The sequence below is a fragment of the Gouania willdenowi genome, chromosome 15 (genome assembly GCF_900634775.1).
Source record: "Gouania willdenowi chromosome 15, fGouWil2.1, whole genome shotgun sequence".
Lineage (NCBI taxonomy): Eukaryota > Metazoa > Chordata > Actinopteri > Blenniiformes > Gobiesocidae > Gouania > Gouania willdenowi.
Window position 1 is genome coordinate 13,053,539 of NC_041058.1, and position 19,632 is coordinate 13,073,170.

A 19,632-nucleotide genomic window follows, 5' to 3' on the forward strand; every position below is an offset into this window, starting at 1 on the left:
TAGATTGTATTGCTGGTCAGTCTTAAGAAGTGAGGTAAGCTGAGGCAAGGCATGAACCAGCTGTGCCAGGATGAGCTGCTTCATGGTGAGGTTTCAGCAGTCAGCGTGCATGGTCTTTAAAAAACACACTGTAAATAACATCACTTTATATGCCTTGTAAACAGAATCCTCCCATTAGATAGAAATCTCCATATCTTCTAGAGTTGTTGCTTGCAAAACTTTGTGAACTTTGTGGGGTTTTTTTTTAAGAAATAAGCATCCAGATATAGATCAAGCACCTCTGAGTTCATGTCTTGTTTTTTAAAGATGTCCTCTGTGGACGTGGTTATGAGCTCAGTGTGGCTCTCTCTGTTTGATTTGCTCTTTCCTCTCCTCTCCTGTCTGCGCTCCGGCTGTTTCCCTCTCTCAGAGTGATATGTTGGAAGTAATAATCACAATTGCCTCTGGCTTTATCAGCATTTATTCGCATAACAACACTGAAAAGGGGGGAGACAGACAGCACTGGTGTGATGTATTATCTAGCACGGGAATCATCTTTCATCGTGACATCCAACAGAGATTCCTCTCTCCACCACCACCTATTTACGTCTCTTCCTCTCTCCTCACACACATAATCAGAGTTGCTTTCTTTTTGCCCTGCTGTCTTTTCTCTCCCCTACGTCCACCCCTTTTGTTTTCGCAGCTGATGCTGTTCCTCAGCCTGTAAATTTGTGGCACATTAACATAAGCTGTGGTGATAACTCACATTGCACTGAGACAATAATGATTTGAACACTCAGCATATGCCCCGGGCCCAGCAAATTAAAACAATGCTCAGCTTGATGAGCAGACTAATCTGGACAGCAGAGACAGAAAGAGAAAGAGGGGGAAATAAGTTTGAAATAGACGACACAGCAGCACCTCCCTCTGTTCAGCCAGGGTAGGACTCTGGATTCCTTCAAAGAACAGATGGGAGAGGAGGGGTAGATGCAGGAAAAATAGTATTTGGGAGGCAGAGATGATGCAGAAGTAGGAGTTCAGAGAAGGATCAAATGTATATTTTAGATCAGTGTTGTGGTTCCCATGTACCCCCTCTTAATATCATAATTACCCTCTCCATAATTTAATGTGCCTGACTGTGTCTCAAACATTGGTTTCCTAAGGGTTAATCTACAAATTCAAAACAATGAGTGGAATTTAAAAAAAATAAAAAAAATACCATGCAACTTTTAATGTGATTACTTCAATAGTAAGTAAATACAGTCTCCTTTGTATAATGTAACAAATTATTGTCTCCTATCAGTCAGAAGTGTCATAAAATGGCCTCTACAGCATAAAATAGTCATGTTTCAGTAAATCACAAGAAAATATAGTATTTCATTTTGCAATTGTAATTTGTCAAAAAAAAAAAAGGCCTTAAAAGGAACTAGAAACATTTCCCATGATTATTTCTTAAATTAATTGTTAAATATTTCCGATAACCCCTTGCAATGTGCTCCTGTACCCCCAGGTGTACACTTACCTCAATGTTTTAGCTAACAGCTCAAATTTGAGTAAACAGAAAATATTTATGTATATTTACGTTAAAACATTAAATATTTTGAATTTCTGTGTCCTGTGTAGGTCTTGTGAGCAGTTTCAATCCTGTCCTTTTAAAACAATTTAACATTAAAAGAGATTTTTATTTCATTTTATTATTATTATTATTATTATTATTATTATTATTATTATTATTATTATTATTATTATTATTATTATTATTATGTTTTTGGGGGAAAAGAATCTAGTAGGAGCAACAATGTGTTTTGTGATTGTAGCATAGCATCGAAGGCTGTTTGTGTAATACAAAATAAACTGTCAAACATACAATTCTTTTTGCCTCATTTAAAAACCCAGTGTAAACATTCAATTAATAAGAGTAATGTCAGAGAAGAATGAGTTGAAGGATGCTGACTAATGCTCTCTGTGTGGGACCCATCAACAATCACTGATGATCTGAATTGGTTGGAGGTTTGATCTGTTGATTTGACAGTGAGACGATGGTGGGTGGTAACATGCATCACGACGGGATACTTTAAGATAGAAGATACTGAATAGACAGTGGTTAAGATAGTAGAAGCAAGTGACTATAATCAGAGTACGAAAGCAGGCCGAGTCTTGATGCACCGTATTATCCAACCTTCAAACTCTTCCTTTTCCCTGTTCTGCTTCACCCGTCCCACAACATTGTCTGTGTGTGGTGCCGTTAATAATGTGGCAAGTGGGAAGATTAATTGTGGGTAAGTGGCAGGATTAGGGGGGGCTTTGGTGGGCCAAAGCAGGCCTAAAGAGGCCCGGGCTTGTGATCTTTCAAGCAGGTCAGGAAATGAGACAAGTCTACAGTGACTCAGAGGAGCAGTGAGGTGGATCAGATAGAGACAGCTTACGATTCCTGCTCACTTACACCCGCATTAACACAAGGCAGATTTTATGAGATCACCGTGACATCTTTTCTCATTTATAACCTCCAAGCCAAACGGCCAAGGTGAAATGAGGTAAATGGAAATTTTTCTCTTAGATAAATGTTTGGTTTTACTGTCTAATTTCATTGGTTTTAACTACTACTACAACTAAACAGTGAGGGCAGGTCTCACTGGGTAACATTTTGTCCTTACATTTCCCTTGTCATCCCAGTGTTCAGTAAAAGCTAGGAGTGATCCATTACATTTTTAAATCACCCCAGACACAAATAACAGCATGGCAGCTGACTGAACAATAAATCTAGTCAAAGCAGCTTCTTTAAAAAAGTCCAGTCCAGCAGTTTTTTTATATTTTCAAGATCTTAACATACAGTATCCTTTTTTTTGGCACTTTTGTTTCTGGCTGTAATATGAGACACATGCTGACCAGACCCTAATGCCTTTCATAGATGCTATCTGAGAGCACATTATGTGATCGTTTTCAATTCACAGTGCTCTCTTTGCCCATGACAAATATGGTTCCATTTACCAACGGAGAACATTTCTCAAGGTTATGCATGGCCATGTTGAGGAACAACAATAAAAGTGGGGAAAAATGCCGCTCCAAGCCATCTCTAATATGTATTTGTCAGTTGTGTCTCTTGCGATGATTAAAGGCCCAGTGAGTTCCATCCTGCAGGAAAGTAAAGTATTTCTGCAAAGGCATCAGATATCGCTGTGCTGTGATAAACTGCCTGCTCCACCAGCTAAAAGGCTACAGGAAGGAAGAGGATGTTTGGGACCTTGAAAGTACAACAAAGAATAACAACAAAAACTCTTGACCTGTTTAAAGGGGCAGCCCAAGACTGAGGACTTTTGTTTTTTCAAGAACTGGTCACCTTAGAGCCTGTATGCATGATCACAACACCCTAAAACAAGGAACATGAACATCGAACCATCAATAAAAGCTGATTTGATCTGCACTCTATGTAGAAAAGTAACAAAATTCATGAACTCAACACTGTTATTTTTGTTCACAAAGAATTTCTAACTTTCGTGAGCCGAAAAAAATCTGCGACCACAGGGGATAACAGTTCCAAACGGATTTTGTTTATCAAATTTCGGTGAACAAAAGAGCTTTACATCGACTTTTTTTTTTTTTTTTTACTTTTACTGGTTTTTATAGCAACTCAAAGCAGCACAAGTTGTCATTTTGAGTGAAAAAGCTGCTAAATGATCCTGAATGCTTCACCTCCTATAGAACTCAATGGGCTGAAAGGCGTGATTGGCGTCAGCACGGGGTAAAGTAGTCCCAGTTTTAAAAGTTAATAAGACAAATATGGTTTAAAATAATGTTCTTTGTTAGGCATAGATCTTCTAATAAGGACATTTCAAAGGTTTTAGGTCACATTTGTAAAAACAGTGGAGGATTCCTTTAAGAATATTTCAATGTGATAAATGTCTGAATGGGCATTGTAATGTCTGTAGACTCGGCTTACAGGCATAAAAATAACACACACCAACTCCGTGACTCGTAGCTGTGCCTTTTACTGAACCGTCATGTAACATGTCCAAAGCAGAATCAACAATGCCCTCCCCGCTTCCTGACTACGTAACTGTTACCCACAATACCCACTGGTATCAAAGATAGGCAAGCATCAAGATGCATCACTCTTAACATTCATTCATTACATCTCCCTTTTTTAGATAATTTGCTCAAAGTTTCCTCGAACTACTGCAGAAGGTAACAGAAGCTTTCAGCTTAAAACCAGACTGTACTCAACAATCTCTAATTATACAAAATACACCAATAACATTTCTTTGTATACACTATTATCAGGTGTGCAACATAAGCAAACATTTCTCTCGCAGCTAACATTATAACTGAACAATGCTATTTCTTCTGTTCACCTCACATATCCCCCTTTCAGTTTTTTCTTTCATAATGAAACAAACACAAGATGGTGGAGGGAAAAACCTCACATAGTCCACAGTCCTTACAAATCCAGTCTGACCACTGGTTTACTCAATCTGCCAGAACGAGTAACATGACCAGTCTCTGGTGTGGCAGTGACCTGTGTCTCTGTGGCCTGGGTCACAGCGGTGCTTTGACCCTGTGCTGTTATAGTCTCGTCATCACTTTGGTTGACAGATGTGGGCAATGGCTTAGGCATGGCCAACAGGTGGCGCCTGTTCCTCCTGTAGCGCTCACCCTGGGCTGTCTCCACTATGTAGGATCTGGGCGTGGAGTCAGGGCTATGGACAACAGCTGGCATTGTCCATTGTTTCTGTCCATCCAGTTTCGTGAGAACAGCGTCTCCCGGGTTCAGTGGAGGGAGAGTCCTCACGCCATTCCTGCGGTTGTAGAAGTACGCCTGCCTCTGTTTGGCGTTGGCATCAACCCGCTTGATGACATCCTGGTTGGCCCAGTTTGGGTTGAGGTTATCCTGCAATGTGGGTAGTGTGGTCCTAAGTTTCCTACCCATCAAAAGTTCTGCTGGGCTGACTCCCGTGGAAGCGGTAGGTGTGGCTCTGTACGACATCAGAGCGAGGAGGGGGTCTTCCTGTCGAAGTATCCCTTTTGCAACCTGAACAGCCCTCTCGGCGTGTCCGTTGCTCTGAGGGTGATGTGGGCTTGTTGTAATATGTTTAAAATCGTATGTTTTGCTAAACTCTCTCATCTCTGCTGAAACTAACTGTGGTCCGTTATCACTGACGAGCACGTCTGGAATGCCATGGCGTGCAAATGTAGTCTTAAGCCTGCTCACTACCTGACTGCTCGTGGTTGTTGGCAGATGTAGTATTTCTAAATATCTCGAGTAATAGTCAGACACTATCAAATAGTTTTGCTTTTTAAATTCACACAGATCTATGGCAACCTTTTGCCATGGCCTGGACGGGAGCTCACTTGGCATCAGCGGCTCTCTCCTCTGTGTGTGCCTGTTCTGTGTACAGAACATGCACTGTTGAACTTTCCTAGTGATATGATCTGACATTTTGGGCCACCAAACAGACTGATTAGCCCTTTCTCTACTCTTAACTAGGCCCTGGTGCCCATCGTGAATTCTCTCCAAAATCAGCTCTCTCATGGCTACTGGAATGACTATACGGCTCCCTCTAGTGACTAAGCCCTCTATCTCAGATAACTCACCTCTCACCTGATAGAAGTCTCTGACTGACTCAGGCACCGTCTCTGCATATTCAGGCCAGCCGTACCTGATGAAGCTCAAGATGGTCTGGAGCTGTGGATCCTCTCTTGTCTTCTGTCGAATCTCCTCCATTCTCTGAGGTGTGGCTGGAACGTGCCTCATGACAGCATCGATGTGTGCCACTACGTCCTCATGAGAAGCTCCACCCGCGAAGTGTTGCTCTGGACCTCTGGAGAGAGCATCTGCCACTGCTAGAGTTTTACCTGGAGCATACTCAGCAACAGCATTAAAACGCATAAGCCTCATCAGCAGTCTCTGACATCTGATAGGAACACTGTCTAGGTCTTTGCAGTTCATAAGGGGAACTAGAGGCTTATGATCAGTTATAAGCCTGAAGCTATCAAGTCCGTAAAGGTACTTCTCAAAACGTTCACACGCCCAAACACTGGCCAAACACTCTTTTTCGATTTGAGCGTACCTGGTCTCAGCGTCGCTCAGGCGTCTAGAACAGTATGCTATGGGCTTCCAGTGATCCCCGTGTTGCTGGAGTAAGACGCCTCCCAGCCCGTAACTGCTGGCGTCTGCTGATACCGCCGTTGACTTGGTGACATCATAGAAGGTGAGTACAGGAGCAGAGGCAAGCGCAGCTTTAAGTTTCTGGAACGCTTCCAGTTGTGCTGGCCCCCAGAACCACTCCATCTTTGTCTTTAGCAGATCATAAAGTGGCTTACCCACAGTCGAAAGCTCTGGCACATACCTCGCCAGATAGTTGACCATCCCCAGGAATCTTTTGAGTTCTGTCACATTCTGGGGCTGAGGAAAGTTCTGTATCCCTGTCACCTTGTCTGGATCGGGCCTGATTCCCGTCTCATCAATGAGATGACCAAGGAAGCGGACCTGTGTCTGACTGAACTTACATTTTGCCTTGTTCAGTTTCAGGCCTGCTGCTTTAATGACTCTCAAAGCTTCCTTCAGACGCTTGTCATGGATTTCTTGTGTTGGACCATGAACGAGTATATCATCCATGTAGACCTCTGTCCCTTCCAGTCCTGCTAGCATGTCTGCCATTTTCCGTTGGAAGATTTCAGGAGCGCTCGTTATTCCAAAAGGAAGACGACGGAAAGCGTATCTCCCAACTGGGGTTATGAACGTTGTGAGCCTCATGCTGTCCTCTTGTAGGGGGATTTGGTAAAACCCACTCGCAGCATCCAGCGTGGTAAACACCTTTGACCCTACTAGACGTGGCATTATCTCTTCCATAGTAGGCAGCACATATTTCTCACGTTTCACTGCTCGGTTGAGTCGTCTCAGGTCAGCGCAGCACCTGACCTCCTTCCTGTTGGGCTTGAGGACTGGCACCATAGCAGCGCACCACTCTGTAGGTTCAGTTACCTTTTCGATGATGCCTTCCTTTTCCATTCGCTGCAGCTCTTTCTTCACTAGGGGTACGAGCGGCAGGGGTATCCGTCTGGCTGTATGCACTGCATAAGGCTGAACACCCTCTTGTAGTGTTATCTTAACCGGCTCGGTTTTCAGCAAACCCCCTGAATCAAAGACACCCCCGACTTCGTCCACCCGCTTCACTAAGCCCATTTCAACGGCCTCAGGGCGGCTCAATAAGCAGTTGCATTTCCCTCGTATCACGTACACTGGGAAGGTGTACTGCTTCTCTTTGTAGCTGGTGGTAGCCCGAAACTGTCCCATGCAATTAAGCCTTCCCCCTGGGCTTGTGAACGGGGTGTCGGGTGGTTCTAGTTTGAATTCAGGCTTCATTTTGCTAAATGTCCACTGATCGATAACAGTAGCGTCGGCTCCTGTATCGATTTTAAAGGTTATAGGCTTGTCACATATAGTTAGCTTAACAGTCCACTCGTCCTGGTCGTCCCTACTGCCGACTTCGCCTAGGAAGTGGAACTTATTAATGTCTTCTGCAACCTCCCTTACAGCTTTAGAATGGCAGGCCCGTTCCCAATGTCCTTTTCTCTGACACTTGTTGCACTTACTTTTCAGTGCGGGGCATCTCCTCTCATCGGAATGTTTAGGCTTGCCGCATCTCCCGCATTCCTCCATTTTGTTGGTCGCTTGGTTGCTGTTGCCTTGCCGCGCCACATCCTTCCTCCTGAATCGGCCGACATGGCGTTGAACGGCGTTTACACAAGCCAGTTGTGCCTCGAGCTGGTTGGACTGGAGATTAACCTGCCGTGAAATCTCCTCTGCTTGGCGCACCTGTTCGACGACCTGTGCTAGCGTCAAGTCGGCCATTAGCTGGAACCGCCGGGAGAGCTCTTTGTCTTTAATGCCCACCACGAGGCGATCTCGGATGTGCTCGTCCCTCTTAGCGCCAAAGTCGCAGTGTTCTGCTAGTTCGTACAAAGTCCGTATGTATAACTCCGCCGATTCACCTGGCTGCTGGCTCCGCTGGTAGAAACATGCACGTTCATGAATTACATTGCGGCGAGGTACAAAATAGTCATTAAACTTCTGCATGACGGCTTCGTAGTCCTTTTTCTCATCCTCCGATGCAAACTCGAATGAACTGAATATTTTTTCAGCTTCTGCTCCCATTGCATATATTAGCGAACTCACTTGAATCTCCCCGTCGTCTTTGTTTAGCTTCGTAGCTAGCCTGAAGCGCGAAAATCTCTGTTTCCACTCCGGCCATTCTGCGGGGCAGTCAAACTTGAATTCCGTCGGAGGATTGAACTTCGGCATTTTCTACAGGTAGTCCGGATACATAAGCACTCTGACACCATGTAATGTCTGTAGACTCGGCTTACAGGCATAAAAATAACACACACCAACTCCGTGACTCGTAGCTGTGCCTTTTACTGAACCGTCATGTAACATGTCCAAAGCAGAATCAACAATGCCCTCCCCGCTTCCTGACTACGTAACTGTTACCCACAATACCCACTGGTATCAAAGATAGGCAAGCATCAAGATGCATCACTCTTAACATTCATTCATTACAGGCATTACAAGATTTGTGAACTGTTACAGTAAAATAAATGTCAAATCATGTCTTACATAATGTTTAAATAAACTATAAGATGAGCCGCAATGTAACATTTGTCAGCAGTTTCACCTAAATTCATCTTTAAACTGACCAAATCATTTCTCATTCAAAGGGTTTATGTGTCATCTTTCTTCCAGACAATCAGAGAGCGTGAACGTGGGAGTCAACCCTTGCCATACACACCTCTACCTCAAGGATCTCAGGATGCCAAAAACCACAAAGGTAATAAATGTATTAGAAATAACTCAGAGTTCAAAGGTGCTTAATGAAATTGACAAGAGGCTACATAAAATTTCCGACTATACCTTCAGAAGCGATGCCTAAGGATTATGTAAATATCAGTCATAACCTTAATGGTTGCAAAGAGTGGGAAGGCATTGAACCCGAGGCAGGGTTGGAGATATGTTACCTATTCCTATTGATCTCATCAGATCTGTGCGATGTGTTGATAGTGGGAATCAATCTGGTTATTATAGACCAGCGTAGATTTGAAAGCATACGTGGGAGCGCAAAGTAAATATACAAGATGAAGCATCCTTGATCTGTGGATGCTAGACATTGATTAGCCCTGGTATTGACCCTCTCTAGTCAGCTGATGTAATCATGGAGCAACATCTGAACATAAAAAAAACTGCTCTCAGTGCAGAGTTCTCATTCTGGAAAAATACACAATGCTGCGACGTGTTTATGAAAGGTCTCCCACTGCAGTTGAAGATGGTTCCCAGCTGAAAGTTACAAAATAAAAACCTCATCCTTCATTTCAAAACACAAACTCCATTCACATATTTTCAGTTTGACACAATTTGAAGAAAGTTGTTCCCAGTTTATTCTTCTCTTGACATGTGTAATATAATGTGCTTTTCACTAATGAAAATGAATTGACTGGTGAATTTTTCTTCACCATTTAAGATGATTTTCTGACTGGAATAAACATTTTTATGATATATTTTCTCAAATTTCAATTTTAGATTCAATATTTTCTATGTTTCAACTAAGATAAGATTATACATTGTTCGTCCCCTGGTGAGGAAACTCATTGCGAATAGTTTTTAATCAACCTTTGTGGTGTTTTTCCACTTTCCTCCGAGCATAAAACGCTTGAATCAGTATCAAAAAATCTAGTTATGAATATATTATGTTATTTGACTTTAAAATTTTATACCTAAAATATATATTCTATCTTATGCTAATCAGAATCAGAATAGTTTCACTAATAAACTGACCTAGTACTAGCAAATTCTATAGTGTTTCACTGTATACCAAAAACAAGGAGTTTTACTTTACTGGAAAACAATTGTACAAAGGATTTCATACTAAATGCAGTTTCTACTACTTTGTTTTTTAAATATAATTTTAAAAAGTGTATTTGTTTTCACAAATGCAACCTGATCCTCAATATACCGTCTCATCTGTTGTTGGGTTCCCTACTTCCCTGATATACAGTAGAATAGATTCACTGCCATCGTATGTGGTGCAAAGCAAAGATCTATGTCACTGGAACCAGGACGTTGGCAGCATTCATTGGATGCTAGGACAGAGGGAGCCATGTGCTTTGTCAAAATCAGACCTGGCTAAGAACGGCCCATTTAAAGGTGAGGAGATCTGACACATGAGATATTTTCCCTCTCCGTCTAAGATCTGAGCAACAGTGACAGTCCCCATTTGTTATTTTTATGACGCGGCACTGCAGTCTTAGATAACACAGCCCTCATCTTCGCCCTTCACCTCCTCTCCGTGTCCCTGCCTCGAGCCTGTTTCTCTATCCAGGAGTTATTTACTCTTCCTAAGAATACTTGAGTTTTCTTTATGGGCAGGGCAGAGCCTCAGTAACAATCCAGTGGGAGAGGGGGAAAAAAACAGGGCCGTGGCTTTCTATACAACAAACCTAATTATTCTGACACTAATTCCAAACAACTGAGCGTTTGCTGGGTTTGATTCAAGTTATGTACAAAAAGAATGAAACACTATGCTGCATAAATGTGTGTATTTCAGTTACACATTTATTACAATATACAGAGTTCATTAAACAAGATGTTGGGAGAATGAGCGCCTTGGCTGTAATTGGTTTTATTCACATATTCTAAAATCATAGTAAGTTTTTACCTTATAACAAGAGCGCTCAGAGAGTGCCAACCACCTCCAAGCCCCGAATATCCTATTATCAATGATCCTGATCATTCACACTTTGAAGGTCTATAAGGAATTTCGGTAACACTTTAATGGAAATTTTATACATAAGGCTGACATTACACTGTCTTTACTATGACATGACACCTGTCAGTAGCATGAATAAGGTGTCACGAAGGCTGTCATTAAGTGTCGTTCTTTTCCCTAACCCACCTAACCCCATTAGATCCATCCACTTAACCCAAAAATGCCAACATAGCTCCAAAGGTGTCATAATTTAACAAAAGGTATCATAATTTAGCAAACAACACTTAATGACTGCCTTCATGACACCTTATTCATGCTAATGAAAGATAATGACTTATGTGTAAAACTACAAGTAAACTGTTACCGGAATTTCTATCCCCATCAATAACGAGACCGTAGGTCCAAATTTATGGGAACCCCCATTTTTTTCCAATCCCAATTCCGGTTGAAACTCGGTGGGTAAATTAAATAACCAACCCGTAATAACTCAGTCAAATGTCAATAAGATCCGTCAATTACAAACTGATCCAGAATCAGTACAACAATCAGATTGCCTCCAACATATAATCACGTCTTCCATGGTGTTTTCCACGTAACGCTGCTAATAGACAAACAAATACGTAAACGCTGGTCAAAATATGAGCTCCTTGGCAGAGATGATATAGGATCACTAAATTGAGTCCATAGTTAACCCAGCTGTGATATAAAGTGGTTCAGTACTTGGGGCTGTATAGTTTCTTACTGATTGCAAAGATGATCCACACAGTTTCTGACATTCCCCATTCACTGATAGAAACTCCCTCTCCTTCAAGTCCACCCTCTGCACCCAATCCCTCTGCGTGTCACCTGTGTGGAAGCCCTGCAGCTTGGGTGCCAGAGGTAATTACAGCAGCTGGGAGCTCCCAGAAGAGGGCAGCGCTGGCAGGTCACTGCCCAGGGGGGAGAAGGGTGGAAACCAAGGACAGAGCTCCAGTATTAGCTCCTGTCTTGACCGGGGGGGTAAAAATCCACCTGGCAGAGATGGAACTGAAAAGAAAAACTTGAGGAAGACAGAGGAAGGGAAGCGTTTGCCTTGAGAGAGGCCGACTGAGGGAGTAAAAAAAATCATGATCATAAATTTGTAGATCACAACTGTGGGGCAGATGGACCGACAGACAAATTAAAGACAAGAGCAAAGTAGAAGTCAGGGAGGAGCCACATTGAATATAATAAATATATCATCACTTTGACCAAAGACTAAGTTGGGAAAAATGGGGAGGCACTGGTGTTTATTGGTTGCGGCGTGACACACCAGGGAGAGAGTATCTTGTGTGGCAGAGGAGCCTGAGGATCCTCCACTACTGTCACCTTGGCTTGTTTTCTTTGTAACGTTTCCACTGTCAACTTTATCTAAACCTAAACTAAGTCTTTACTACAGTGTTCCTCCATCAAGAACACACACACACACAGTTAAGATACTACTAAGATATATTGCATGCTGTCGCTTTACTAGGAAAACATTTTATTTTGTGAAAATCTAATTGAATAACGATACTTTCCCCATGACTGTAGCTCAAAATGTGACTTAAAACACATGTTTGCTGATAGATTTCAAGCATTGTTCGTGAGGGAGATTTTGCTAATTCCATTATTGTCTTTCAATAAACAGGCTCAGAACAAAACATCTGCATTTTTACAGTTATCAGATGTAATTTGATTGGGCCTCCATTCAGCATTGACTGTAAATAAAAGGCACATTGTTGTAAAAGCTGGGTAAACAAACTAGGAAAATGATGCATTACACTATGAACCATGGGCTCTTTGGTTTTTTTCTTGTTTTTGTTGTTCTGGGATCTCTTCCAGCTACTCTGTATGTATGTACTGTATGTATCATGAATGTTCCACTACTGTTGAAAATCTCTGGAGAAAAACAGCCTGAAAGCACTTCCTTTACTGATTGCACCCATAGGGCGTCCGGCATATTGTTGAGACTGTGGGTTTATTATACATTTAATAGATCTGCACTGAAACTTTCAAAAGATGCCAAATGAAATTATGGGAATGGATCCAAGTTAAGAGTAAACTCTTTTACAGTTGCTGCACAACAAATAAATAAACATCTGGAAGCATTCAGAGCAGCCCATTAGAAGGGCTCTGGGCTTTGCCAAAAAGGGGTAAATGATGAGGAATGGGCTGTCGAGAAGCTGGTGGAGACAGGGGAGAGGCCAGATGACGGAGCTGTGGGTGCTAAGCACTGCCTTTTAGAGCTCAGCTGGGCTCAGAGAGATCCACACCTGCTGCTATCTCCCCCTCCCCACGTCTCATCCAACAGACATCTGGATGGGATATATGACTAATGGATGAGTAAACTGCTGTTGTTGAAACTTAGCTGATGTCATTATGTAGAAAGGCGGTTGCTGGTTTGACTGATGACCTAATCTTTATCCCAGAAAGCAGTTTATCAAATGAAAAAATCTGTTTGACGGCTTTAAAAGATGATTTATCAAAATGGATGGATATGGCCTTCCTTGTGTGTGCACAGTTGCCTGCAGAACTAAAACATATTTATTAAAAACTATATTCTGGTGACGTTATGGTCACTGGAAATGTTGAATATAGACATCTGTTTCTTTCTTCCAGAGTTTGATTTCCATGCTTTTCAAGAGGGATGCTTTAGATCTGTTTGATGTCACTTGAAAAACTCTCATCCCTCTGTCTTTTTCTAAGTTTGAACAGCCTTGGCACGTTCCACCAGTGTGGACAGTTGTTGAGGAAAGACAGAGCAATGTGGACGTTTTCCATTAGACGAGTACGTGCTCCGCGGGAGATTTTATTCAGCCTCATAATGATTATAGCAGCAGGATCCGTCCCCTGATAAACATCACCTTTAAACACAAAGACTCACGCTGGCGCTCGTACAAATAACATGAGTCATATGGAAGTAGCAAAGACTAAGCTCCTCTACCAGACTGGGCCAGAGTGTTTGCAGAGAAGCTGCTTTTTGTTAACTCACGCAATATAAAAATCTTGAATGATAGATGACGTGTGTGTTCAACATCAATGAGAAATAGCAGATGATAAAATATTCTTACATAGGATGATATATACGGATTTAACTGCCGAGCGGGTGCAGTAACAAAGTAAAGATGTGGCCGTCGTCCTCAGGCGCAGCAGCGTTCATGAGAATATAACCCATCAAGGTTTTATTTCTGTGTGGTGTTTTCCAGTTGGTGAGTTGATGAGGTGTCTAAATTTGGAGCGTAATGAATGGGTGTTCTTTAGCTGTCTCAGATGTTGTCATGTAAATCATCATACAGCTACAAAAATGGAAGCATCAAAAAGAAAACGCACTCTGTTTTCCTTGATGATTGTGAACACTTGTGCCCACAAGAATTTCTATAGAGAAATAAAAGCGTCTAAAGATCTGAATTATTGCTCCTTGATGGAGTGTTATAATTAAAGATGGTCCACTTCATATAAAGAACGTTGCTACCCGTGGGTCCAACTTTTTAGTACATCACGTAAAGTTGAATGAAGTGACTATGCCATAATAGTACAGGTATGGGGAACCGGCGGCCTTTGGTCAAATTTTATGATCCCTTAATGTAAACATTCAAAATGACAAAAACACACAAAACCACAGCAAAAATACTCAAAAAAAACTCTCAAAACTATAATAAAATAATAAAATAACAGAACAATAAAGAAAAATACTTCATAATTACTGCAAAGACCTACAAAATTACCTAAACAAGTACCAAATTACTCACAGAGAAACTAGAAAATTACAGAAAAACACAAAAAAGGATGTCAAAAATGCACAAAATGACTATACAAATGTAATCAGAAAATTACATAAAAACAACAACAAATACAAAAAGAAAAGAAACAAAATTAAAACAAATATACATGAAATGAAAATATACACAAGTATTCCAAAAACATACAAATCAACAGAAACTCTTTGTTCTTTCCTTTGTTAATGCTCAGAATGGTCATCATTCTAAATGCTGACATGAATGTTATTAATGTGGCCTTCAGATCGATCACATTTTTGTGGCCCTTACTGTGATAAAAGTTGCCCATTTTTGCGATAGTATGTGTGTGTTACAGCTTTCAAACATTATTAATCTTCTATGTTAGCATTTTCGTCAACAACCCTTTTCTTGCTTGACCAAAAAAAGACTAAATCCAACTGAGTAATGACTATTACTATGATTAAAACGTAATCTCACTTTGTCAGCTTTCAAATATCGTACCAGACACTAAATTATCTTCATACTAAATACTAGACTAAACATATGTATATCTTATCTGATTGTAAGGGGTATGTTTATATGAAATAATGCAACGTTAAATGAGCTAATTTAATACAACACTAAAATTAGGAGCCAATAAAAATGTGAGTTCAACATGAACAGAATAGATTTTTTATTGTAGAGACAAACTTCAATAAACCAGAGCCTGAAAGGTCTGTCAAAGTCACATCATACTTCTCATTGTCAGGTTCACTCATGCTGCACTTCAAAGTAACGTATACTTCTACTGTTACCGACAGGCTGGCTGTCTTTTCTCAGAGTCGGAATGAAGTAATATTATTTCTCCCTGGAGTGGTTTGGCTGAGCAACATGAATATCCATTTAGGCCGCTCTATAGAGATGGATGAGGGTCGAGTGGACAAGGTAAATGGAGCCTGCAATCCTTCACTGTGGCTTCACATAATACTACGCTGTCCACATCCAAGTGATGAGAACTCATTTTAGAAAGAAGGTATGGTGCTGGAAGTCACCTCTGGATTTTTTTTCCTTCAGAGGCAAGATGGATTAATATGCCAGAAAACCATCCTCAACTAGCCTCAACTGCCAACTCAGACACGCCAACTCTAAACTGCTCTGAGAAAGCTGCCTTTCACCGAGTGTCATTATCTCTCCGTTATCGGATGGCACTCCTCCTGCAGAGTGTGAATAATTCTGTTTGTGTGAGCTTTGAGGGAATGTCAGTGACACTATTGTTTTTACCTTGCTGTTTGATGTAGCTGAGAGACTCTCCTCAGTGTGTTGAATTTCTAAATTGATGTCGGGCATACGCAGTCAAAACTTTCAGGACTGTCAAGGTTTTGGGCATTTCCAAGGATATTGGGTTTTACTTGGTTTCACCACATGGTACCAAGGTTGATTCAGTTTTCTTTTTAACTTTTAATATTTAAAATTAAGCATGGAGATGTTGATTATTTGTTTTTAACAATGATTTATCGGCTCCATAGGTGAAAAATTGATTGTTAAAAATGCAGTTTTTGCATTGACCTAATTGTTAGCATGAGAACGAGATTCAAAATGCTGTTCGAAAAATTCAGTTTTTGAGATTAATTTCTACTATTTTCCAAATGTCATTCACCATAACTAATATAAGTTTTTAATTTTTTATTAATATTTAAAAATTATTTCGCCAGAAATGACAAGTATTTTTGGAATACATCTTATAGTGTAACATGTTGATACTCTGTAGGCTCAATTTTCACTAAATCAAAAATCTGTGTTGATTGATGAGCCATAGCTAGTTTGGTGTCAATTGGCCAAAAATTGTAAAAAATTTCTTTTTTGAGGGGAAAAACAAAACAAAACACTGATGGACCTAATAATTTGCAATAGCTTTAAGTGTAAGACCATTTCTTCAGTATTAGGGCTACATTTTGGTGAAAGTGGCAAATTTGTAGCACATATGGTTTATTTATAGTATTTCAAAATGTAAAATTTTATAGGCTTGCTATAGTGCCACATTTAGAACTATTGGCCTGTTTTTGCAGCTGAGTCAGTCTAGCATGGGACTGGACCTTTGTGCAAAATTTGGTGATTGTTCTCAGAAAAACAAGAAGAAGAAAGAAATTACACACAGGATAACAATAGGTTCCCGACAGCTTAGGCTACCTGGTTCCTAACTAATGGCACGTTAGTTAGGAATCTCGCTTTCAGGACCTGATTTTGTTTTTCCAGAGCTTTTTTATTGAGCACAAACTTGACACGTGAAACTGCCAAACTCCACAGATTGCACTTTTGTTGCTGCCATCCTCACATGATCGTCAACAAAAATCAATGCTTCCACTCTGTGCGTGAGTTGATGACTCTCAGACCCAATCAGTGTCTGTTTTGTGCCTACATCACATTTTCAGACCAGCGCTGCTTTTTTTGGAACCTCAACATAACAAACCAATGTAATGTGAGTAGGTACCCCCTCCCACCCTGTATCTACCCAGGTGTGTCTAAACTTCCTGATTACCTGCACTATTTAAAGAGTGCTTGAGCACTGAATGATTGCTTGGTCATTGTTTTGTCGTGCAATCCCTCTATTGTTCTCTGACATACTTTTAGCTTGTAATGTTTACTTTTTTTTCAATAAATGGATTTAAGATGTGTCACTGCTGTTGACTAATGATGATAAATGAAATGTTCTTAACATTTTAAATGTAAATGAATTCTGACTTCTGTATTCTTTTATGTAAACTGAAGTCTTCTGTCAGTTCTGTAGAAGCATGTATATGTCTGCCAAAACGGAGCAAGTTCTGTTGTTCTAAACCATGATCTACTTCTTGCTTTGCTCTGGTCATTCTCATGAAAGTAGCAGATCATAAATCATCCAAATGATTACAGTCTGTGAGAATCAGCTCTCATTTTAACACAGCTGCACGAATCGTTTTCAGAGTGATATGTAGCTGTGGTTCAGGGCGACTGCGATGCAGTTTGGGTTTTTTCCCAGTAATACTTCAAAGCCCGATTGTGTATCTTTGATGTTTATCAATGGAGGAGGTACTTATACTGACTTAAGCTGAGTGTTGGCTGCCAGCAGGATAGATGGTTGTCTACCGGGTTTTAAAAATGCCATGAAACAAAACAGATTCTGTCTTTGGGGATCCTGCTACTTTTTATTTTACATATAGCTAAGCTATAACACAGCTGTGAAGCTGTCAACCTGTTCTAAAAAGATCCAGCTAGTCCTTATAGTTTTACTTGTGCAATATGTCTTATATTTAACTTTTTTTTTTATAATGATACAAGTGCAAAGTAATTGATGCAGCACTTGTAAAGTACATTAATCCAATAACTTTACAGTTTCATCTGTCTTTGTTAGGCTTTTTTATTTAATTATATTTTGAGCCGACTGTTGATACTCATCCAAGGATAAGCTGATCTCACACAGAAATCATTCAAGATGAAAACAACGCCTTAGTGCCAGTTTGTCTGATGGCTCAAACAAATGAGATTTCAGTTCCCCTACCTTGCTAGTTTATCATACTGCCAAGCACAACAGCTCTGTTACCTCTCTGAAACGTTCCGTCAGCCTTCATACTAGAGTGATTCATGCCATCAGTGAAGATTCCCCACACAACATGAGGTAATATCTCTTGTCATATCAGAAAGATCATTATTAGCATTACATCTGAAAATTAAATAGCCAATAGCAATTTTCAAAAATGAAAATCTACACAAATGAAATTTTAATTTATACAGATGCCTTTGTGGAGAATAAAATAAGTTCCAATTGTGCAAGATTTGGTCTCTTCCTTTTGAAGTTTATACATAAGATGTTTACTGTATGCAAGGGAACTGTGGCAATATTTATTACCAAAAATAAACATGGGGGCAGTGAAAGTAACTAGTAACTTTTACTTTGAGTACTATTTAATTGAGCTACTTTTTACTTGTACTTGAGTATTTTATGTATGACGTACTTGTACTTGTACTTGAGTATAATTTCAAACAAGTAACAGTACTTCTACTTGAGTAGGATATATCAGTACACCTCTGCTGCATGGGTATCATCCTATTTGATTTGGTTAACATTCTGCTATTAGGGTTCTACTTTTTAGTGAGTACTTGTACCTACAACATTGGCCACGTTTACATTGGGGCTTTAATTCCTCTTTAAAGCGGAATAAAAGTTAATTCCTCTTTAACCTGACCTTGTAAACACTTATTTCCTAATGCTACTTCAATTCCGAATTAAACTTAAATCCGAATTAGGTGGCTGGTTTATTCCATGTTTAATTCCGAATTAAATAATTCCTCTTTTTTATAAACAGTTAACAAAACATAAAGCCGCTTTAAGTTAATTAAGTGCGACTTGTGGCGATGACGCGTTTGGTGACGACATAATCCAACATGGCCCCCTGGACTAGATCCGACCTAATAATAATAACAGCCTTAAAAGACATGGATCTATTGAAAGAATGGATGGACGGAGGCATAAAAGTGTGGAAATTAACACGGACACATGGACTTATTAAACACACATGAAGATCAGCAAACGGAACGGCTTCACCGGACGGGTGATACTAAAACACGGAGACGGAGTAAATGCGTCCCCGTACTGTATGTACAGGCTGTAATATCAGCAAGTTTATCATTGTACCAATTGTCAGAGCTACTATCTTTACCAGGAAGCAACTATTTATTCCTGGTTATTGTTTTCTTGAGTTTTACTGGGCTTTTTTTTACCAGTGATTAGTTCCTATCTCTCTTCCGCTCTGCAGACCCATATGTGATATTGTTGAGCTGTTGCTTCAAAACTACAATCAAAATAAAGGTGAAAACAGTTCTCATTTGTGGTGTTCTGTGTTACAGCCAACAATAAAAGGTTTGTTGTGTTTTTTTCCCGATAGCCGTGACACGTCACGTTCTCCGCTGTCCAATCAAAGCCTTCCCAACCCCCAGACCTAAAATGGAATTAACTAAAGCCAAATAAATCAGTTTTCCATGTAAACCACAGTTCGGAAATTACTATTTCCAGGTAAACACAAAGCAGAACACTTTAATTAAGAATGATTTAATTCAGAATAACTAATTCCGAATTAAAAAAAACACCATTGTTGTTCAAGAAGAAATACAAATGTAGGGGTTTTTATCTCTGATAGATAGATGTTGCT

General features: G+C 40.3%; 1 protein-coding gene across 1 annotated transcript in view; it reads left to right on the plus strand.

Moving 5' to 3' along the window:
- lrmda (leucine rich melanocyte differentiation associated) overlaps positions 1-19,632 on the plus strand; it is a 257,601-nt gene that overhangs the window by 218,085 nt on the left and 19,884 nt on the right. The window contains exon 6 of the mRNA XM_028469150.1: positions 8,720-8,804. Within this exon, the coding sequence (XP_028324951.1) occupies positions 8,720-8,804 (85 nt within the window). The remainder of the gene's footprint in view (positions 1-8,719; positions 8,805-19,632) is intronic.